Raw genomic sequence first — 24006 nt, forward strand, 5'->3', positions numbered from 1 at the left:
CAGTTATAACTAACTTTTAATTGATCAAGTGTGTGGAAGTGGATCAAAATCTGTTGATTAGAATCTACTTCTGAAATGTAAAGCAAAACTCACTAGGTACAAGTTCTTCGTATTTGCCATTTGAATATGCAGATGAAAGTGTGACAGAATATAGATATGTTTCTAGGAGATAAATTGGGGCAGGGCTTTTAGTGTAGGTCACATACAAACACTTTAAAACCAATCTTATTTAAAATTCTGGAGCTCTGCTCATGCTGGGGCCAACTGTCTTTGCAAAAGCTGTGGAGAGTGCCCAAGAGACTTCACTAATGGATTGTTCTTTACAAAAAAGCAACAGATGAAAGAGTTTGTTGGAGCCACATTCTGTCTGGAGTGGAACTTGCTGTTCTAGGAGGGTCATGTGGTTTTGCAAGCAGAGAGAGTAAAACAGGCTTTCTCTGTGAGAGAGAGAGAGAGATTAATTCTACAGTTAGCAGCAGCAACGGAAACTGGAACAGGACAAGCCGGCAAGCTTGTGGGAAAACCTCATTTGGAAAACAGGTTGTGAGTGCTTAGTTCAGCCTGGTCAAAGCCCTTGTGGTTCATGCAAGAGGAGATGACTGGCTGTCTAATGTTTCACTTGGAATAAAGGAAACAGAAGAGGAACTCTGTGGTGACCTGAAAGAAAGAGGTTATCATCTGGAGAACCCTGAGGGGGCAGGTTTCTTCGGCAAGACACTGAAGTGGGTGATTTAAAAAAGGAATCAGTTGTGGGTGTCAGCTACAACAAATCTCTCTCTGTAAACCGACAAGAACCTTCCTAAGCAGTAAATTTTATAAATGTTAAATTCTGTGCACAGTATAAGAATTGCCGCAACCAGTGAACTTGGAGGAATGAGAAGTGAGATTGGACTGTGAACCAAATAACTTTTCTGAACTTACACACACACAATTTATACATGCGCTTAGAATTAGAAGGGGGGTTAAGATAGGTTAAGTCAATAGTGATGAGTTAAAGTGTGATTCAGTTTACATGTTTAAAGATAATTAAAAGCAACTTTTGTTTAAGTAACCATTTGTCTTAGTGAATATATTACTGCTGGGATTTGGGGTCCTCTTGGCTTGTAACAAAAGAAACTAAGGAAGTGAGTGTTTTCTCAAATGTAATCAAAGATTTTACACCTTTGATGTTAAAAGGTAGTTCAGCAAATGGGGGAAAAAACACCCAGAATATCAGATACTGTAATAGAACAGGGTAATTCATTTTAAGTAGTATGTGCTGTATGTCTAAATTTAAATTAAAAATGATTAACAAATTAAATTCAAGACTGGAGAAGGAATGAAAATATTTAAATCATCTGAGGAATAATTAGTTACAGCAAAAGTTGGGCACATGCATGGAAGAGGTGGAGGGATGAGAACAGAAGCATATATCAGGTGGGGAAATGAATGTTCAGTGCTGGCACCTTATTATTATTGTGAATATCAAGGGCACATAATCCAAAGACACCTGCACATATCCCTGAGTGAAAGGGAAATAAGGGACCTGTCTGAATGATGGTGATTAACAACCCCTTAATATCCACAAATATGCTGGAAAAGTTGCTAGAGAAACAAGAGTTAAAATTTCAGATAAAACTTGTCCTCAACTGGAGATGCTGCAAAACCCCATGACGCCAGAAAAAGATAGAAACATTTATGTGATATGATTAATAATACTTCATTCTGTTCATGACATGGTTCAATAAAATTTGAAAATTTTGACAAGATAGAAAGACAGCAGAGCACCAACTTGTATGCGATGGTTACAGGATGTTATGTCCTGCTCGAGCTTGGAAAACTAATGCTAAAGAGATTACGGTTGAATTTGACAAGACATGGGGCCATTCATGGACTATTATCATAATTTGATTACTTAGGCTGGGGTGCTCTGGGGATTTTCTATCCGATGTCCGAGAGACGATACTCAATTCTTTACAATTTATTTGCTGGTGGCCGCCTTTAGTGGGAGGGGTTAGATAAGTATTCTTTTTTTTGTTCTTATTTTTTTTTTTTTTTCACAACCAGAAGAATTGGTCTATTTAGATAATCACAATGAGATGAAATAAGGATATTTCACTTTTTTTGAGAATTATCATTGACGTGATTCATTCTGTATTGCTTTCTAGAAAAGCTATATAATCAACAACAATTTTGAGTGCTGTCTGTTTGCAGGTTCTACCTGAGACTCCAAGATTCTCCTGGGTGCTCCAGAATCCTCCCACATTCCAAAGACTGTGCAGGTTGGTAGTTTAATTTGCCACTGCAAATTGCCCCTAGTGTGCAGAATCTGGGAAGTTGATGGGCGCACAAATAGAATTTAAAAAAAGGGGTTTGTAAATGTGGAGTTGATGAATTTGGTCGGCGGAATATTCTGCTTCTGCACTGAACCTCTCCACGATTGATGATCATGAGGCATCTTGGAGTCAGAAGGTTTGAGGGTTTAAGGCCCTCTCCAGCAATATAAAAATCTAATCTAACTGTGGAACTGAGGAAGAGCTGAATTGTACCATATTTTGAAGACAGTGTTGGCACTTTAAGGTTCTACAGTACAGATTTGAAGAGCAGAGGGGAGACTATCTATCCTGGATAATATCTAATCCTCAATCAATATAACATTTGATCAATATTATTCTGCTATTTGTGGAAGATTGCTGTGTATGAATCAGCTGGTGTGATTCTTGCATAACAACACATTTTCAAAAATACAGCTCTTCAAACTGCCCTGAAAAGGGACATTTCTGACATAAGTAAATATACTTCTTAATAAAGCAAGTGTTTACAAAAGATCAGGATAAGACAAAAGCATCAACAAAACCAGTTACCGTCCCAGTTAGAAGTTCGAACAGCAATGCACCAAGGCTCCACCAATCACAGGCCTCTGTTACCTCTCCAACCCCACCGACTTCTGTAAAAAAAAAATCAAATAATTTGTGTCAGAAAAACCGAGCACAAACCGAAAAGAACATTACAATTTCAAATCTCCACACTTTAATATATACCAATTTCTTCCTCATATCACCTCAAATCTAATTGCATTCTGTCACTTTAATCCACCCCATCCCTACTTGTTTTTGGAGTTTCTGTAGTTCATAAACAGTTCCATTACTGTCAATGTTTATAAGAGCTGATGAAAATAGCTCTTGGAAAATTCTTCATTTGTCTGATCTTTGACGGGTAGCAACATTGACTGGGCAGAAGCCAACTTTCAACTAGTCTTGTGACCATAATTTCCCCATTACCATGCCCATTAAACATCTAGTGTTTTGTCTCCACCTCTGGATAGATATAACATTTGAGATCAGCAACTATAACATCTACAGTTAATTTTTTGCTTTTCAGGTAATGCATTACCTTGTCCTGCACATTGACCTCAATCTCGCCAAAGCCAAACAACAACACTTACCCCTCCAACAGGACCTCACCAAAATTTAAACCTCCGTAGCATGCACTATCTCTGAACTCATCACTTCTGGTCATCCTCCAAACACTTCCTCCAACTTCATTACTTCCGAACCCTCTACTTCCGGTTTCTTCCTCCTACTCAAGATCCATAAACAACTGTCCTGTCAGGCCCATCGTGTCTGCATGCTCCTGCCCCACTAAACTAGCATCCACTTACCTTGACTCAGATTTGTCCCCTTGGTCCAAACCATCCCCACCTACAACCAGGATACTTCATATTCCCTCTATCACTTCAACGACAGTTTCCTGAACTCAACAGCTTCACCTTTACCATAGATATCCAATCACTATACACCTCCACCACCTCAAAGCCCTTCATTTCTTTCTTGATGGCAGACCCAACCAGTCCCTCTCCACCATCATCCCCCTCCAGCTGGCGGAACCTGTCCTCACCCTCAATAACTTCTCCTTTGATTCATCTCACTTTCTCCAAGTCAAAGGGGTAGACATGGGTACCAGCACGGGCCACAGCAATGCCTGCTTTTTAGCTGGCTATATGGAGCAATCCATGCTACAAGCCTACACAGGCAAGGCCCCTGAACTCTTCTTCTGGTACACTGGAGATTACTCATCCATGATAAGCTTGTCGACTATCTGCTTTACTGCCAACTTCCACTCTGACCTCAAATTCACTTGGTTCATCTCTTGCAACACTCTCCTTTTTCATGATCTTTCTGTTTCCATTTCAGGAATCAAACTTTTGACAGCTTCTACAAACCCACCAATCGCACAGCCACTTCAGCTACGCAGTCTGTCCCCTGTAAGGATTCCATTCCTTTCTCTCAATTCCTCTGTCTCCATCACATCTGCTCCTAGGGCAAGGCCTTCCATGCTAAATAATTAGAGATGTTGATATTAACAGCTTTATCTCTACCACCAACTTGGCCCTCACCGGCATATCCTCCATTACCCACAGATCTGCCCTGGCCACTTCTTCCCCCATGCACAACAAGGACAGAATTCCCCTTATCCTCAACTACCACCCTCCACATCATCCTCTGCTATTTCCACCACCAAACACAAGTTCCCTTCTCCTCCTTCTGCAAGAATCAGTACCACAGTGACTCCCACCAATCACCCCCCTTGGCACCTGCTCCCATGACTGCAGGAGATGCTCCCTTGACCCTACACCTCCTCCCTCACCACCATTTGGGGCCTAAAACAGTCCTTCCAAATGAAGCAAAACTACACTTGTGAATCTGTAGCGGTCATTTACTTCATTTGGTGCTCCCGTCGCGTAAAAGATTTGTGGATAGTTAAGCATAATTTTTTGACATTGTAAAGAATATTAGGAGTTTTTAAACATTGTATGTGGCCAACTCTTATTGCCAAGAATTATGTGATTGTAACTATAGATGAAATTTTTAACTAAAAGTGAATCCTCCGAAAAAAGACTCAAGGGCTATCACATAAATTGGTCATAATGGCTTTTGTACCAAGAAAGAGAAACATCGTTCATCTGTAGGAGACATTAGCTGTGACAGGATTGAATGAGTAATTAGAAGTTTTTGGAAATATCTCTGGCTAAAACAAAAGAAATTCTAAGTCCATGAACAAACGTGAAAGCTATTTCTAATTAGTTAGAACACATCAAGTCATACGAAGGCATTGATTTAAAATTTACTATATAAATTGACCCATTTCTGTATGAAATTTGAGACAGGGGATCAGCTCTATAGGAATATCACTGAAATTTCATGTTGTCTCTCTCCCCTACTGGTGTCATAATTGAAGTATTAAAAAACTGTTTGTATTTTTAAACTGGTTCTGTGGTTCTTTGCTGTGTTCTTTATTCAGGTAAGTTTGTAGCGCTGGCAGACTTTTAACAATTGTGGTCTCTCTGCATCAGAGAGACTGGACAGAGACTAGGATATCGCTTTGTTGAGCACCTTGGATCTGTCCAACACAACAGCATGGATCTTCCAGTGGCCGCCTATTTCATTTTCCTGCACCATTCCCTTGCTGTCTTGCTTGCCGATGGTTTTGTACATTGCCAGACTGAGACCACCTGCAAATTGGAGGAACAACACCTCTTATTCTGTCTGGGCATCCTCCAAAGGGATGGCATTAACATCGACTTCTTTGGTTTCCGTTAGGACCCCCTCCCCAACCCCCATCTTTCCCTACGGTCTCCTTTCCTCTCGCTGTCTCTCTTCCCTGTTACCTCGGTCTCCTTTATAACTCCACCCCCCCCCCCCCTCACCCGTCTCCCAATAAATTCTCACCTTTTCTCTCTCCTGACCTCTTATTTCCAATTAACATTTTTTTGTCTGTTGGTCTGCACTCCTCCCATTCTTCCCTTTCCCTTTTAACACAGACACAGGTCTTGTTTTACTCATACCTTGAGGAAGGGCTCAGGCCTGACATGCCAGTAATGTACCTTTATTTCCTATGGGCCCTGTGAGACCCGCTGAGTTCCTCCAGTATTTTGACTACAATCACAGCATCTGTAGACTTTCATGTTTCACTGCTCCCGGATCAGATATAAATTACTCTTCTATAATTACAATTGCACACCAATGTGGAGCACTTCTTAGAAGTCCTTCTCAGCTGAAAGATTCAGTCACTCAAGAACTTAGATGTCGGGGGGATTGTCTCATGGCTGATCTCTGCACTGCCTACAGTATCAAAGACTTCCCCCATTTCTTACAATGCCAGAACTGAACACAGAATTCAGAGAACTGTGAACACAACTTCCTCCAACAGGGTTTATCACATTTTACCGATCAATTACAACAGCCTAATCCCTAGTTTTGTTTACTTTTTTTAAAGTATATTTTTCCCAGATTTGCGCAAAGACCGTATTTATTACCTATCCCTCATTGAGCCTGAGAAGGTGGTGGTGCACACCTGTTGCTGGATACAATGTTCAGTTTTCTCTGGATTTCCATGTCCCTTCCCCATGCCATCTCAGTTTGGTTGATCCTCCTTTGACTCGATGAATATTATTGAGCAGCAAATTCATTTCTGTTTGCAGAGCTCTAATACCCAAGTGTTTTTGCTTCTAGCAGAGCTTTTTTTTTTAAAAACTATTTCTCATTATATGTGATGATAAAATAATTCAATTATACAATCCCTTTTAAGGTGGCAAAACCTTCCATGGTACTTCACCAGGAAAGTATAAAAATCATAGTTAAAACACAAAAGTGCTGGGCCTTGCAGCCCCCATAGGAGGTAAAGATATACAGGATACCTCACTTTACAAAACTAGAGCATTCCTACAGAATCTTTCGGAAGCCAAAATGGCATAAAGCAAAGTGATTGAGCGTTCCCAGACTCCAAAAAATAACACACAAAACCTAAAATAACACACAGTTTTCACAAGCAGGGATGATATGATAAATACACAGCCTATAGAGTAGAAATAATGTCTGTTCAGTGTAGTTAAGTTGGGTCTTTAGAGGTTGGGGTGGTAGGAGGTACAGGAGACTGGGATGTTGGAGAGGGAGGAAGAGCTGCACAGGGTGCATGTGCAGCCTCTATAACGGCTCACTGCTTTTGCCACATTTTTTCGTAAAAGCAAATTTGCGTAAAGTGGAGTCTACCTGCATAACCAATGCTTTTGCTCATACCTTGACGAAGGACTCAGGCCCGAAATGTGGTTTAACATCTTTTACTTTCTATGGACACTGTGAGACTTGCTGAGTTCCTCCAGCATTGTTGTGTTTTTACAACAATCAATTGGTCTGTTGACTTAAGTGTTTCAAAACATAGACACCATCCATCTACAGTCCAGTACTGTCAAATCCCATTACCTGGTGCACAATACATTTCCTCTATGGCTTTTGGGTTACATTGAACTTCAACTTCACTCCACTGGCCAAAGTATGTGAGACAAATGTGACCTGTAAAAGATTGAGATTAGAAGTTCTGATCCATGTCTTGGAATGCCCATTATTGGATGATAGAAGCAGCATGAGAAAGAAATACCAGTTTAAATTTTTCCCCCCCCCCCCCACTTTTCTGTGAACTCACCTGCACTATCCACAAGTATATTTCGGGGGTTCAGATCCAGACATACAATCCCTTGCTGATGTAGACTTTCTAAGGCAAGGACCATCTCGGCCACCCAGATTCTGATCTGCTCCTCTGACAGGCCTGAAAAACTCTGGCTTCGGATGGACGGTTTGGCATTTGGGTGGCATAGTGGTGAGGGAAGACCTTCCTCTGTTTTGCACAGATCCAAGGAGCCAGATCTCCTGCTCAAGGATCTTGAACTCTCAACTCTGCAAAATGGGCCATTGCCTGAAAGAGTTCTGGAATCCTGATCCTGATGATCACAAGTTTCAGAGACCAGAACTTGGTCTGAATTTTTACACTGATAGTCCAGCTTTGCATGACTCGCTTTGCAGTTCAACATTTCTTCAGGTGATCTATCTTTCAATCTTAGCAACTTCATTTGAGTTTCAACTACATTTGGTGGCAACAGCGGATGTCCATTAGCTTGCTGTACAGAGCTGAGTACGCTCACTGAAGTCTTTTGCTCTGACTGGCCCTTCTCTAAGACAGTGACAGTCGTATTTCTTGCAGGCAATGCAGCTGATGACCCTACAATAACCAGGTTGGAGCTATCCACAAAACCATCGACTTGGCTTTGGCTGTCAATAGTATCCAAAGGATTAACTGTTATTTGATAGGACCCTATTCTCCCTGGTCTTGTGCCAACTTTCAAATTCAAACGGGTGGCTCTAACAGGGCTTCTAACTGGGCTAGCGCCTTGTTGAGACTCTTCATTACCCAATGAGACCTTGCCATTTGATAAATCTAAATCGGTTTGGATTTGGCAAGTTCTTGACTTTGGATTCAAAGATTTACTGGAGCCATTGGTCTCAGAAAAATTATTAAGAGACTGCAATAGCTTATCCTGGGAGATGAGCTGAGTCTTCCCATGACGTGGGCCTTTTTGCATCAAATTTCCCACATTACTGGCCAGAGTGTGGTTCATAATTTTACCTCTGTGAATTAAGTCTCCATCTGAAACCAATGAAAGATCAAATGTTACACTGTCATTGTGTTCCAGATGCGCAACCTGAAAATTTGTTCTTTCAGTACTTTGGCTCAAGCCATTGAGTAATAGGTTAGTTTTTGAAGTGCTGTTACTTCCCTGCCAGATCCTAGCCCTGTTTGCATACTCATTCTGTTGGTTTTCACCATTCTTGTGACAAAGTAATTTGTCACTTACTCCCTGTCCTGTTCTTGTCTGTAGGTCGATGAGAACAGTGTTGCATTCCCTGCTCACTTTATTTTTGGCCTCTCTTTGACAGTCCTCCTTGCAGACTGGTGCAAATGTGGAAGCATCATTACATATGATTGACAGAGAGGGTGCAGTATAGCTGTTCTTCAGTTTAATGGTCTTGTGATGTGGACTTGAGCATCCTGGAAATTCCATCCCTTTTTCTGCAACGGGTGGTCGATACTGACTTAGCTGAGACCAGAGCTTCCCACCTGGAGTCGAAGGAGGAAAATAGTGAGACTTGTATGTTACAAAGAAGACAGACCAGTGGTTCTCAACTTTTAATTCTCACTCACATATCACCTTAAATAATTCTTTACTAACCACAGAGCATCTTTGGGGGTAAGATGCCATAGGTGCTGTGGATCCCTTAAGGTGATATGCGAGTAGGGGGGAAAAAAAAGTTGAGAACCACTGACATGGGCAAACATAGTGCAAAAAAAAAAAATGATGCAAAGCCACAAAGGATGAATGTCATACCCTCAGTTTGGGACATGCCAAGTCCTCCACTACTAACATAGCCCTGGGTGACAATTCACTGCTGTACTGAGGAAGTACAGCACTGATTAAAATTAAGTTTAAAAACCCCATGGCACTATTCCCAAGAAAAGTGCTTTTCATTTCTCAAATCACATCCAAATTTCTGTCTGTAACATCCTGCTGTATCGAATTGGCTGTTGGATTTCCTATACTGAAATATCGCCTTGGCTTTATCATCAGTTTTATTTCCTGTGGTTTGTTTGGGGAACTTGAAGCTTGTGAAAACAGCATTTCTTCTAGTGAAGTACAAGTTAGATTATTCTTATCAAGTGATGGGAAATAATGATTTTTAATCAAATATAACTTTGATCAGCCCATGGAAACTCCCATGTACTTGTGAAACAGAAGCACGCAATCTTTTAGGTCGGCTGGAACACAAACAATGCTGGACAGTGCAGCGCTCTTCATTTCTGCACTGCAGCTCAACCCCAGATCTGTACTAGAGTTTCTTAAGCAAGACTTAAACCTTCAACTTCGGAGGCAAATCAACTTAAATCAGTATTTTTAAAAATCTATAATCGCTATGAATGTTGCAGACCCAAAATGAACAAAATTCTGGAAATACGCAGCATGTCAGGGCAGCATCTGTGAAACTTTAATGTGACAGTGAGGAATGTTTTATCAGAATTGAACAAAGATAAACTGAGACACAAGATACAGCTGTAAAAACAAATGCTTGAAATATTCAGCATGTTTTGCAACATCCATTGAAAGGAAATTAATATTTCCAGTTGATGGCCTTTCAGCCACAGAATCTTTCTCTACAGATGCTACCTGACCAGCTAAGTATTTCCAGCATACTGTTTCTATTTTGGATTTCCAGTATCTACTTTTTAAATTTTGATTCAGGGAATAGGGAGCAAAGAATAAAAGGGGAAACCTGCACAATTGAAAAGGGAAGTGCAAAACAAAAATTGTTCTCAATGTGATGCAAGATTTACTGTCATATGTAAAGAATAAAGGGATCACAATGCAAAGTATTTTTATAGTGTACTTTTAATAATGAAGGAAGCACAACAGCTTATTCATGCAATAGCAATTTGTGCAATGTAATAATGACAAGTCTAATTTGTTTTATTTTAATGTTAATAGAAGGACAAATATTAAGAAGAACACTTCCTAGCCATGGAATGTTATACATCCATTTCAGGGTTAGGTGGAATACCTTGTGGAAGAATTAGAAGTAAGAATATAGCATTTTGTGTTGTGTACTAACTCTCATGTAATTTAAATATTTTTTTAAAAACTTCCTAAGAGCAAATATGGAATGGAGAGGATGTTATTATGTTGGACCAGATTATGTTGGATCATTTTCAAAAATGATTCTCCTTCTCCCCTTATCCATGTCCAACCATTTCTGTGGAGGTACATGCTTTTAATCGAGTGGTTCTCAACCTTTATCTTTCCACTCACATACCACTTTAGGTCATCCCTGTGCCATCAGTGCTCTGGGATTAGTAAGGGATTGCTTGTGAGAGGGAAAGGGAAGGTTGAAAAATCACTGCTCTAGACCCAATTTTGCTTGGGAAAAATTGTCATTGGTCCATTTCCTTTGGAGTTATGAAACCATGCACATACTGAGTCATTTAGGTACGATTAAAACAGTGGTTTTCAAATTGTTTTCCTTCCACCCACATCCCACCTTAAGCAATCCCTTACTAATCACAGAGCACCTATGGCATACGGAATACTTAAAGTGGGATGTGAGTGGGAAGATAAAGGCTGAGAACCACTGTTTTAATCTCAAAAGCTTCTTTGTGTAGTCAGGGCTCATGTGCATAAGAAAGAAGCAGGTAGTTATCCCTTTCCATAGCCAAAAAAAAACAAGTAAATTGACAACAATCCAGATTAGGAATTTTTTAAAGCTGTGATTAATGTCCAGTCAATATTTTTGTTCTTTCTGGTCAAAATAATCCAGGCTCACTTAAAATGTAACCTCAAATTTCAATCCAACATGTATTTCCAAAAAGAAACCTTTTTACCTGATATATGCTCCAAGTGAAGAAAAACAGTATCATCACTGACGTAGTATTTCAGGAGTCGAACCATGAATGGAACACCCTGTGGGATTATTGTCTGCCGCTCACGGTTTATCTGGCTACATTTGGGCAGACTCTATAAACAGAAAAGCAGGCAGTCAATTCGCCATAATATGTAGACTTTGAGTCTCTATCACAAGACATTCCATTGGTAAATTGCTGGGCAAGCTATCTGTTGACACGCCTCTAAAGGCAAGAGATGCACAAGACCACGTCAGTGTTCCTCCTATACTCCTTGTTAACTTAATTTAGTGTTAATTTCCTTTTTGTTCCACTATTCTTCACACTGTACAACATGACTGTGTTTATTTATAGTGGGTCTCAACTTATTATATTGTTAAGCATAAATGCCCAATTGATAACATTTTGGCAAGCAACTGATCTTGGTTTATTTTGTTCAGTCTTGCATCATTTTATCTATGTGTCATAAAGATATGGCTGCCTAAAGTCAGATTACTAAGCTGGTGAACTATTTGCACCTCATAAATGAGGCAAGTATTGAAATGAGGTAATCAATAGCCATTCAATAGTTTAATCAATAAAGGGGTATAGATAATTACATTAGGCCTTGCAGCCCCTGAAATAAATAATTACTTTCCAGTACTGCGCTACAATAAATCTGTTATAACCCACGAGATACTGGAAAGTTAGTGAATTCCATTCCTAGAGGTGAACCTTATCATAATGTAGAATAATGCTTTCATAATGATATCCAATTTCCTACTCCCCAGCTGTCAACCAATACATTATTTAATACAAGCTACTGTTTATCACCTCAAAAGGTCTCAATGTTTAATTGTATCACAACTAAATATTGGTTTGGAAACCGTTTCTGGTTATGTGACAATCAGCCCAAACACATGCGATATGGGATTTGAATTTCCTAAGACTTTGGTTTCCATTACTGGATGGATATATTTGTGGAGGTTTCATCACAACGTATTTGCCTCCAACCACACTACAGAGTCAAACACCATTTTAGCAAGATTTGTGGAATGAAAATGTTCTTCTGGTTAATTCATAATCATGACCAAATTAATCAACTTCTCAAAATTTCAGCCTAATCTGGAAGAGTTCACCACCCCAATAATACTACTCACCTTCTCTATACTCAAGTTGGGAAAAGGCATTTCTGCCATGTTTGAAGTTCCCACAACCAAGTAGAGTAAGTTTGTTTGGGACTGTTGTTTTTCAGTTTTTTAGACAACTGAGGAATTGCTTTAAGGAGCCAAGTAGCATCAGAAAAATACTTGTATCAGCAGTTAAACAAGAAAAAAAAGGAAGGTTTTCAAACATGAAATAATGTTTAATTCTTACGCAAAAATGTGATCTCTGTTTACAAAATAAGATAAATGCATAAATTATTTTCAACTTGCAAAATTTTGGGGAACTGAGAATTTCGGTTAAGTGGTTTTCGGATAATTGGAAACATACCTTACCTGTTGAACGAATTACAATACCCTTGATTTATTGCTCATCAATCAAAACATTAATAAAGTCCCAATTCAACTACCATTCCATTTCCCTTTCCCATACTGACATGTCTATTGCAGTGATAAATTGAGGCCACATGCAAATTGGATGAACAACACTTTATATTCTGTCTTAACGGTCTCTAGTTGAATGGCTTCAACTTCTTCAAATTTCCAAAAACCTCCCCCTTGTTTTCTCATCACCCCTCTTGCTTTCCCCACTCTCTCAGGCCCCTCATTTCTCCTTCTCTTATTTCCCGTCCCACCCCACCTGCCCGTCACCAATGCCTTTCCTTCCTTCCGATCACAGTGATATTCCTCCACCTTTCTCCAACCACCTCCTAGCTTACATTTCACCCTCCTCCATTTCATGCTCCTCCCCTTCACCCTTTTATTCATGCTTTTGCCCTTTTCTCGCTATTCCTGATGAAGAGTTGTAGCTCGAAACCCTAATCCGTGTATTGCCTTCCAATGGATGCTGCCTGACCTCGTGAATTGCTCCAGCATTTTGTAATTTGCTGCTACTTTAATGAAACATTGGTTAAGCCACACTGAGTGCTGTGTGCAGTTTCCATCGCCAGCATATAGGGAGGATTAAAATGAGCAGGTACATAAATAAAGTGAATACTCACATATTCTCCTCCTCCTCCCCCCACCACCCCCGCCCAGGGTAGGGGGGTCTAAAACTTGAAGGCAGATTTAAAGTGAGAGGGGACAAATTTAAAAGGGACCTGAGGGGCACATTCCCCCACCCAGCCACACACAGCAAGACAGGTGTGTGGAATGAGCTGCTTGAAAAGGCATGCATAATTGCAACTTTTAGAAGATACAGGCATTTAGGCAGGTACAGTATATGGATAGGAAAGGTTTAGAGGGGCACATGGTAACATAGACAAATGCTCAGCATGGGCACATTGGGGCTTGCTTGCTCTCTGTAATACTCTATGATACTATGTTGAATGAGAGTCCATGCTTGGGAGATTCACCAGGACTTTGCTTCATTTGGAAGTATTTAGTTCAGGGAGAGATTGGACAGGCTGGGTTTGTTTACACAACAGCAAAGGAGGCGGACTGAGGTGGTAGCGGGGCTTTGGACATCCAGTCATTGAGTACATCGAAAATCAAAAGATGTAAAGGATATTTAGAGAATCAAGGGAAATGGAAATAGTGTAGGAAAAATGGCACTGAGGAAGAGGATCTGACACAAGTCGGCTCTGGGGCCACTCGGCCCTATTCCTGCTCCTCTTTCTTATATTCTCAAATAAATAATTAAAACATTCCTGGATAATTTGAGCAACATTTACTCTTGTATCAACTCCAAGAACATTCTTTCGTTTCATTTTTAGAATCTATTCAAAAGATACAACTGTGCTATACACGATTTGGGTTGCAAGATAGCAATCACAGAATTTTAAATACACTATATTATACGCTAATGAAATACTGGGATTCCTGGGCAAAGACAAATATTTGCATTTATTTAGCACATTTAACATCTTAGTTACTTCACAGAAGCATCTGGCAGATAGATGATGATAAGGAGTCACTAAAACAGACTTTAAAGAGTGCTGTAAAAGATTAGAAAAAAGTGATACTGATGAGATCACCTAGAGGAAATTCCAAAGATTAGAGCTAGACAGCTGAAAGTATAGCAACGACAGATTTCTAGAAAAGCACAAGAGACACTGCAAAGGTCATCTTGCAGGACACATTTTGTTTCTGATGGTGTCTTTGCTTCCTATCATTTTAAAATTCAGACACTTACTTTAACAATGAAAGGGTCCACTGTGGATGGATTCTGCACTAACAGCACCTTGACAAAATGGGAAAGAAAAATTACTACCTTACTTAATTCAGACAGCCAAGAAAGCCTTCGAAGTACAATAAATCTTAGTTAATCCAGCACACTTTGAACCTTGAACCCTTGGGACATTGGAGATGCCATACCAATAGATATTTTACATTATTGAATCTTACTCTGTTAATACTTCAGCTCCCTTAATTCTTTAAGATGTTACACAATAGAGCAATACATTTTCTAGTGGATCCAGTAAATTTAAAGAATACGCGAGCTCTGGGCCCAGGCTGCAGAGATTGTAAAGGAAGTGGGAACATTCTTTCGTTTCATTTTTAGAATCTATGCAAAAGATACAACTGTGCTATACACGATTTGTAAGGGAGTGTGGTAAACATCACCTGGTAAAAAGAATTAGAGGGAATTCCCAAATAGTCAGTGGATTATCAAAGTCCTACTGTCAGAAGCAATGGTTAGATGCACAAAGCCAGCCACACACACACACGCACAGACAGAGAGAGAAAGGAATAGATTCTTTTTATACTATTTACAAAGATGATGATCAATTTATTATCATTTGTACCAGTGATCCACCTGGAAGTTTTTTTTTTAAAAAGTGCTCTATACATTACAATAAAACGTGCAATTAAAACCAACACTATTCTGCAATGAACCGTTAAAAGTACTGATTTTACAATACAAGTGCAGCATCGCTCAGCGCTGTGATTCAGTGTTCAACATAGTCACAGCTTCGTAAAAAAAGCTCTTCTCGAGTCAACTGGTGCATGATCGAAGGCTTCTGCAGCATCTGCCCGATGGGAGAAGAGTGAATAGTCCATGATTTGGGTGCGTTGCATTTTTGATAATGTTTTTTGTTCTGCTCAGGCATTGTTCCCTATAGATGTTTTCAATGGTAGGCAATTAGATTCCCATAATCTGTTGGGCAGTTTTCACTAACCGCTGGAGTGCCTTGCAATCTTGTGCAATACAATTCCCATACCACACTGAAATACCTTATGTTAGCACACTCTCAATTGTGCACCTATAGAAATCCAACAGTATCCTGGGACAGAGGTGGATCTTCCTCGTACTCCTCAAAGAATAAAGACACTGTTGTCCATTTTTGATCAGAATTGAATTCGAGGACCAAGTGAGATCTTCAGAGTATGGACACCAAGGAATTTAAAGCTTGGTAAATGCTTCACCACCACTCCATTGACATGAATTGGGACGTTAGTGTGGCTTCTGGCGTGCCTGAAGTCCACAATGGTCTCCTTGGTCTTCTGAATGTTGAGAGTCAACTTGTTATTGGCACACCACAAGACCAGATGCTGAACCTCATCCCGATAGGCAGTTTCATCGTCGCCTTTAATCAGGCCTACCACTGTGGTGTCATCTGCAAACTTGATTATTAAATTTGTACTATACATAGGAACGCAGTCAGAGGTAAAGAGGGAATACAAAGGTGGGTTCAACATAACAACTCTGGGGCACGCTAGTCACAGTAAGAATGGAAGAGAAAATATTGCCCGACTTAATAGGTTCTAACTGTTAGTTAGAAAGTTTAAAATCCAATTGCAAAGAGATGGGCTGATACCATGCAGACGAAGTTTGGTTATCAGCTTACAGGGGACAACAGCATTGAAAGCCGAGCTATAATTGATGAATAGCATTCTAACGTAGCAGTTAGACCTGTCCAAAAGGGTAAAAGCAGAGTGAAGCACGGTTAAAATGGCATCCTCGGTTGACATAGGCAAATTGATGAGAATCTATAATGACCGGCAAACAAGATTTCAGATAAGACCAACCTCCCAAAACACTTTACAACGATGGGGGTGACTGCAACTGGACAGAAGTCATTTAGACTCATAGCTGTAGAGCACCTCGACACAGACACGATAGTAGCAGTCTTAAAGCTCATGGAACAACTGCCTGGGCTGGGACAGATTGAAAATGTCTGCTAAAAACCTCGGCCAACGGTTCTGCACAGGTTTTAAGTGCACAGCCAGGTATGACATCTGGACCAGCTGCCTTCTGTATATTCACCTTACCCAGGGTAGCCCATACATCAATAATAGAGATTGAGAGGTATTTCATCAGGTAAAAGATCCACCTTGAAAGTGACTTCCCTATTCTCTCGGTCAAAGTGAGCATAAAAATAGTTAAGCTCCTCAGAGAATTTTAGGGAGTCACAACTAGAAGGAGGCACCATACCAGATGATTTATAATCTGTGATCATCTGTATGACCCACTTTTCAACCATTAAACAAAATATTCTGGAAGAAAAGGGCCTTTACAGCTCTCAATGCTATTTCTCTGCATTTTCCCCTTTCTTACATCTGCTGTCATTTGAGGTTTTGTAAAGTGTCCATCCAATGAATCAAAGAGGAATATGCAGTGGAATTTGAAAGAAGGATGTTTTGGGAAATGATTCGGGTGGACACATTGTGCAGCTGGCTGGCTCATAGCTCCAGAGACCCAGGTTCAAACCTGATTTCCGGAGTTACCTCTAGGTGCTCAATTTCTCTCCCATGGTTAAATTCAAGGTGCAGTGCTGCTGGAGCTCACCAGAGCATTGATCCAGCAGCTCATGGAGTCGCTCCAGGCTCCCCGTTGTCGCTGTTCTTGGGTAGTTCTAGCACCTAAAAAATTAGCTTTTTTTTGTTAAACAAGCCCTTTGCCCCACCAATCCAACCCCAGATTCAGAGGCCAAAGTGTCACTGTCCATGTCACATGGTGATAACTTTGCTAAGAGAAAGCAGAACTCGTGGGCAGGTCACATCTGCAAAATCTCAAGTAAGGGGAAATGGATTAAGGGAGAGACTGAGGAAACTTGCTTAATTTGCACTATAATCTGAAGAAATGCTGAATGATTTTATAATCGGAAAAAAACAAAGAAATGCTTGACCTGACTGAAAACCATCCAAATATTAATACGTTCAATTTGCAACACAATTGTCCAAATTAAATTAGCATTAAAATGTAATACCTGAAATAACTGCTACAAAAGCTCAACAGAGGATCTCACTGAAGATAATGAATAATGCATTAAATCTTTCAGTTTCATTAATGAAAAATGAAAGATTGAAGAGGTTAGGACTTTATTCATTGGAACGTAGACGGTAGAGAGGGGATTTGATGGAGGTGTTTAAAATTATATGAAGGGAATAGATAGTCTAGATGCAAGTAGACTTTCCCTCTGAGAGCAGGGGAGGTTGAAACAAGAGGACACAAGATGAGGGTAAGGGGGCAAAATTTTAGGAGAAACATTAGAGGATGTTTCTTCACTCAGAGAGTGGTGGCTGAATGGAATAATCTTCTGGAGGAAATAGAGGCAGAGTCTATTCTTTCAGGAGGAAAGAGGAGGCTGGATATATACATGGATAAGAGCGGGATGAGAGGGTTATGGGCAGAGAATAGGCGGGGGGTGCTAGCAGAGTTGTTTGAGTGAACCGGCGTGGACTTGTAGGGCCGAGATGGCCTGTTTCCATGCCATAAAATGTTATATGATATTGAGTACTTGTTTAATTATAAGAATCTCTTTGTAAAACTCATTGTTAACTAGACACCAGCATTATAATTGAGGTCATCACTGGGCAGGGTAGCTGTTACAAAGGGTGAGAATAATTACCTTGTCAACTATTCCTATGACCTTTGACATTTTCAAGTCTTCCACTGGGGAACTGAGAATTCGATTTGGCCGGAACCTAAGGCTGCTAAAACCCTGTAAAGGAACAGAAAGATGGGAGTCGACATGGCATGTGAATGACTTTACCAGCTTACAATGGAGGAGAATAAAGTTATCTCATGATACGACATAGCCAGAAAGGTGCAGTTACTTTGGACAAGAATAGATTTCAAAGTGCTTACAAGGACAGAACATACTATAATCTATATTCTTCCCTTAAATGCTGGATATAGAGGCAGAGAATGGGGAATTCATCTGAAATGTCACCAATTCAGACTATCATTTACTGATAAAAAGGAGCAGAGGTCTGTACATTACTACTGCTGTAAATAATGATCTATTGGAGGAATGGTGCTGTACTGTGGTAAAAACAAATCTAAATGATATATACCTGTCACCAGCAATAAGAATGGACATCAACACAGCAGGGATTTTTTTTCTAATTCCATCTAATTAACATAATCTGAAGACAGATCACTTTTCTTCAGAGACAGGCATCAGGAACAAATGTTCAATCTGCTTTTTTTTTTCCTGGGGAGGGACAAGAGCTACCTTAATTTTCATCTGTGTGGCTTTGCTTTGTTGAAGCAATTGTTCAAATTAAAGATGCAATGACACAAGATCTACCATACATCGACCCCAACAGTTTTCTGCCCTTTCTCAACCCTTACTTAATTTGCAATTAGATATAGATATGGATAAAATAACATTTTTAAAATGTATTGCTGACCTAGCTGTGCCTGATTTCAGTTGTTTTTTGGAATATGCATCAAGTGCCCTGTGAATCCAGTGAACACAAGGCAGCATACATTCCAGGAATATCCTCACCTTATAAATAAAGGATACAGGATACATTAAGTAGACAAGGAAAGCTGCAAAATCAGATACATCTCAAGCACATGGCTGCAGGATGTTAAGAAAGGCAAATAGAGGGAAGAGTAGGAAAATGAGAAATCTCAGGAAAAAGGACCAACTTTTTTTTAACCCCTAGGAACTTAGCCTGGAATCCATCCCCACATGAATTTAGACCCACAAAACTTAAAATATGCCAGATTCTATGCAACTTTTCATACCCCAGAATCGTCGGTACCATTTCCTAAGCTTCCCTGTAAGTGAGAGTCGAATATTTCCTCAGCTCTTTTCAAATACTGAGTTGTTTTTCGTTTCACTGCTTCACGGCGCTCTTTGTTTGGATCAACTGCAATAAAAAAAGAGGCAGAAGAATAAAAATTGGTCAAGAACAGTCAGTGATATAGATCAAATGGCCAATGAGCTCTCGTCAGTTGCATCAATCCTCCAGGTTTATGCCAATTGTCTGAGAGGTGCTATTGCTAGAATGCTTTTCTTCCTAGGAAAGTTAACTCAAAATATATAGACGGGGTTGAAACAAGTTGCTCAATGGGTCAGGCAGCATCCACTGAGGGAAATGGGTAGTCAACGTTTCAGGACTGAAGCAGGAACATGATTGATGCTGCCTGACCTGCCGAGTTCTTTGAGCAGTTTATCTTTCATTTTGCTTAGATTCTAGCAATTGCAGTCTCTGCGTCTGCATAGATCGGCTTCGAGGATTGGGATTTTATGCTCGTCACTCCTAATGATGCCACTCACCTCAAGATACAGAATGTTCCAAACTTAGAATTCTACAACAATGATGCCGATGAATCAAAGCCAACCAGCCTTGGTGGTTGGTGCATAGAGTAGGAGAAAAAGATAATGCTCTTCTGCTTCATTTCCAAGGTGGAAAACTGGTTAAACAACAGTCACAGCAAGATTCCACACCATCATACACTAATTAGATACATATAATTGTCCTCCAACTCCCACCAAGATTACACAGCCATTTTGTCAAATTCAATTGATCATGTGGAAAATTTCAGTAGAAGGAATAATGTCTGAATCTTCAGGCTAAAAGAAGAGACTGAAGGGAAAGATCCAGTGAGTTTCTTTGAAGAATCAATCCCACAAGTGTTGGGAACAGAAAGGTTCAAGGAAACCTTGCTAGTGGAGAGACCCCACTGAACCCTCAGCCCCAGAATACCAGATGATCAAAGACTACGACCGGTACTGATAAGATTACTGAGCTACCAGGATTGGGAGGCAATGTTAAGGACAGCAGGCAATTATGCCAGGGAACATTTAGCCCAGTCAAGTTGGGGGGAGGAAAAATACTGTTTTTTCAAGACCTTAGGGCAGGGGTTCCCAACCTGGGAAACATGTACCCCAGTAGTACATTTGCGCTTTTCAGGGGATACATTGGATCTGAGAAAATAACCACTACTGTACAATACATGGTGGTGTAATCTGCAGTCAGATTGCACAGTGTCATGTTTTTTTTTTAATCCTTAATTTTTAGGGGTACACAGGAATCTATAAAAATGCCCAAGGGGTACAGAGGAACAAAAAGGTTGGGAACCCCTGCCCTTAGGATGAACTTGGTTAAATAAAGAAAGGAATTTGATGGTGTCAAGTGACAATTGTGAACATGGAGCATATATTATTCAATGCTATACTCAGCGATATTGAAGTAGAGAGATAGTTGGAAGCACTATAAGGGGAATCTCAGAAAGGATTTCAAGAATAAGAACAAGGAAAAGATAAAATGAACTTTGAAATTTTAAAATCTGGATAAAAGTAAAAAGGAGTTATATTTTGAATTGTCTTTCATTGGTTAAGGAGAGCCCGAGAGAGAGGGTGAATACTTAACAAAACAGAACCAGGGCAGATGCCCCAACTTAAGGGGGGCAATGGTACAGGAGAAGGAGAGTTTTTGCAAAATGCACCCAAGTTATGGGCTTCTCAGATAATACTGCGGGGGTTTTGTTTTTTTTTTGCAGGCTTTGGGGTTTCTTGTTCATGTTACCAATACGTATTTTTGTTACAAGGGAAAAAAAAATCACTTATTATAAATGAATAAGCTGAAGGGTCATAAGATAGAGCTGGATATATGTAAATAGGAATACGAGTAAAACATTAAAATTATATAATATTAACAGTATAAATGGTCACATAAAGAGGAAAAGAATCTTAGCACACTTTTAAAAAAATTAAAAGGCAGACAGTTTTCCTATAAAATAACACCTAAATTAAAAAGGGACTGGGTTGGACAGGTTATTTTCTCTTCTTTCAATTCCAAAGGGGAGGTAGCAATTTTAATTAACAAAAATATAGCAGTGTTGGTCAAAAACACATCTATTGATCCAGCAGGAAGGTTTATAATGGTACATTTTCTGATATGTGCAGAATCCTGGATGATTTTGAATATTTATACTCCAAATTTTGATGCTAAATCCTTTATGTAGGGTATCTTCTTTAAAAAGTGGAAGGAAGACAAAATGTAATGGTTGAGGGAGACTAACTTTTGCTTAAACACCATCCTTGATAAATCAGCAAAGACAATGACAAAAGCGAGACCTGTGAAAGTTACTTTATCTTTTATGAAGGATTTAAATCTGATAGATGTATGGCGACAGTCACACCCCAGGGTGAGATATTATTCATTCTACTCAAAGGTTCATGACTCTTATATGAGAATTGATTTTTTTTAATGCATACACAATTTTAAAAAATGGTTGAAATGGAGTATCTAACTAGATTACTATCTGATCATGCACCGCTGACTTTAACAATAACAATTCCATAAAAACAAGAGTGTTTATAGAAGGGGTCTTAATTTTATGCTATTGAAAAGGATAGATTTCTGTAATTTTATTAGGGGAAATATTGAATTGTTTTGTGAAATGAACTGCTCATCAAGTAGAACCATAGAACATCATAGCACAGAAAAACAGACCATTCATCCCTTCTGGTCTGTGCTGACCAATAAAACTAGCTAGTCCCACTGACCTGCTCTCATTCCATTACCCTCGTATCCATGTATTTATCCAATTTATTTTTAAAACTCAAGATTGAATCTGCATTCACTACATCAGATGGCAGTTCATTCCACACTCCTAACACTCTCTGAATGAAAATCTTTCCCCTAATGTTCCCCTTATACTCTCCCCTTTCAGCCTAAAGCTAGGACTTCTCATATTTATCTCCCCCAATCTAAGTGGAAACATCCTTCTCACATCTACTCTGCCTCCCCTCCTCTTTCTTCTTTGTTCTAAGGAGTATAGTCCTAACCTGTTTAATCTTTCCTAGTGACTCAACTCCTGAAGACCGGCAGCAACTTAATAAATCTGTTCTGTACTTTTTCCAATCTCATTGATATCATTCCTGCTGCTGGATGGTTCTAAGTGTGGTCTTACCAATGTCTTGAATAACTTCAACCTATAATTCGAACTTCTAAACTCAATATTTTGGTTTATAAAAGCCAAGATGCCAAATGCTTTCTTTACAACCCTGTCCAGGTACGACATGCCACCTTCAGGGAACAATGCATACGTGTTCCCGGATCTCTTTGCTTCTCTGCACACCTCAATGGCCTATTTATTATGTACATCCTACCTGGATTCGGTCTTCCAAAATGCAACACCTCACATTTATCTGCATTAAATTCCATCAGCCATTTACTGGTCCAATTTCCCAGCTGGTCCAGATCCTTCTGCAAGCTTTGAAAATCTTCCTCATAGTCCACAATGCCTCCCATCTTTGTGCAATCAGCAAACTTGCTGATCCAATTCACCATGTTATCACCTAGGTCATTTATATAGATAACAAACAATAATGGTCCCAACACAGATCCCTGAGGCACACCACTTGACACAGACCTCCAGTCTGAGGAGCAACCATCCACCATCCACTCTGTTTCTTCCATCAAGCCAATTTCAAATCCAGTTTGCAATTTGCCTGTGTATACCTAGTGTCCTAACCTTCTGAACCAACCTCTCATGTGGAACCTTGTCAAAGGCCTTACTAAACTCCATAAAGACAACATCCACAGCCTTTCCCTCATTAATCTTCTTGGTAACATCCTCAAAAAAACCCTACAAAATTTGTTAAACATGACCTACCATATGCACAAATCCATGCTGACTGTCCTTTATCAGCTGATGACTGTTCAATTAACTATAATTTCCTATCTCTCAGAAATCCTTCAAATAATTAACATTCTAATGACATCAGGCTCACTGCCCTATAATTGCCTGGTTTACTCTTGGGACACTGTCAAGATTTATCTAAGGGGACAGATAATTTCACATTTTAGAAAAATGAAGAAGGAATACATAGCAGAGGTCAATAGTCTGGAGAGAGAAATAACAGAACTGGAAAAAAAAACATACATATAAAATAGAAAAAACTATTTTAAATTCAAAACAGAAATATTATGAATTGGGAGGTAGACCGCACAAGTTTTATCATGGCAATTAAAGACAGAAGAGACATCAAGGATGATTAATGCAATCCAAACAGAGTATGATAAATTAGCATATAATCAGAAAGGAATTAATGACACTTTTAAACAAAACTATATAAATTAGAATTGCTAGGGGACTCTAGTGAGATAGATATATTTCTCTTAGAGATAGAATTGCCAAAATTGTAAAATAAAGATCAGATAGAATTGGATGCCCCCTTTACTAGGGAAGAGATCAAAAAATCCTTGAATACAATACAAGTGAATAAATCACCGGGTTCGGGGGGGTGGGGGGGGGGCGTGGAGAGATGGTTTTCCGAATGAGTTTTACAGGCAATTTAAAGACCTTTTGATGCCTTTTATCGTGAACGTGCTAAACTAGGCAGCAGAAACTCAGACACTACCGGAATTCTTCTCAACAGCTATTATCACGGTACTACTGAAAAAGAACAGAGTT

At 39.6% G+C, this 24006-nt stretch overlaps 1 protein-coding gene across 8 annotated transcripts in view; it reads right to left on the reverse strand.

Annotated features, from left to right (window-relative positions):
- Positions 1 to 24006, reverse strand: part of rps6kl1 (ribosomal protein S6 kinase-like 1) — a 62692-nt gene that overhangs the window by 4534 nt on the left and 34152 nt on the right. For 7 of the 8 annotated variants that reach the window (XM_069916124.1, XM_069916121.1, XM_069916126.1 and 4 more), the window contains 7 exons: positions 19324 to 19448; positions 18194 to 18286; positions 14533 to 14580; positions 11239 to 11371; positions 7459 to 8928; positions 7239 to 7328; positions 2844 to 2926 (listed from right to left, as the gene is read on the reverse strand). In XM_069916124.1, coding sequence (XP_069772225.1) covers positions 2844 to 2926; positions 7239 to 7328; positions 7459 to 8928; positions 11239 to 11371; positions 14533 to 14580; positions 18194 to 18286; positions 19324 to 19448 — 2042 coding nt within the window. Of the gene's footprint in view, positions 1 to 2843; positions 2927 to 7238; positions 7329 to 7458; positions 8929 to 11238; positions 11372 to 14532; positions 14581 to 18193; positions 18287 to 18641; positions 18731 to 19323; positions 19449 to 24006 lie in introns of those variants that run through there. The other variant, XM_069916128.1, reaches the window with a different exon arrangement.

This window comes from Narcine bancroftii, chromosome 2 (genome assembly GCF_036971445.1).
Source record: "Narcine bancroftii isolate sNarBan1 chromosome 2, sNarBan1.hap1, whole genome shotgun sequence".
NCBI lineage: Eukaryota > Metazoa > Chordata > Chondrichthyes > Torpediniformes > Narcinidae > Narcine > Narcine bancroftii.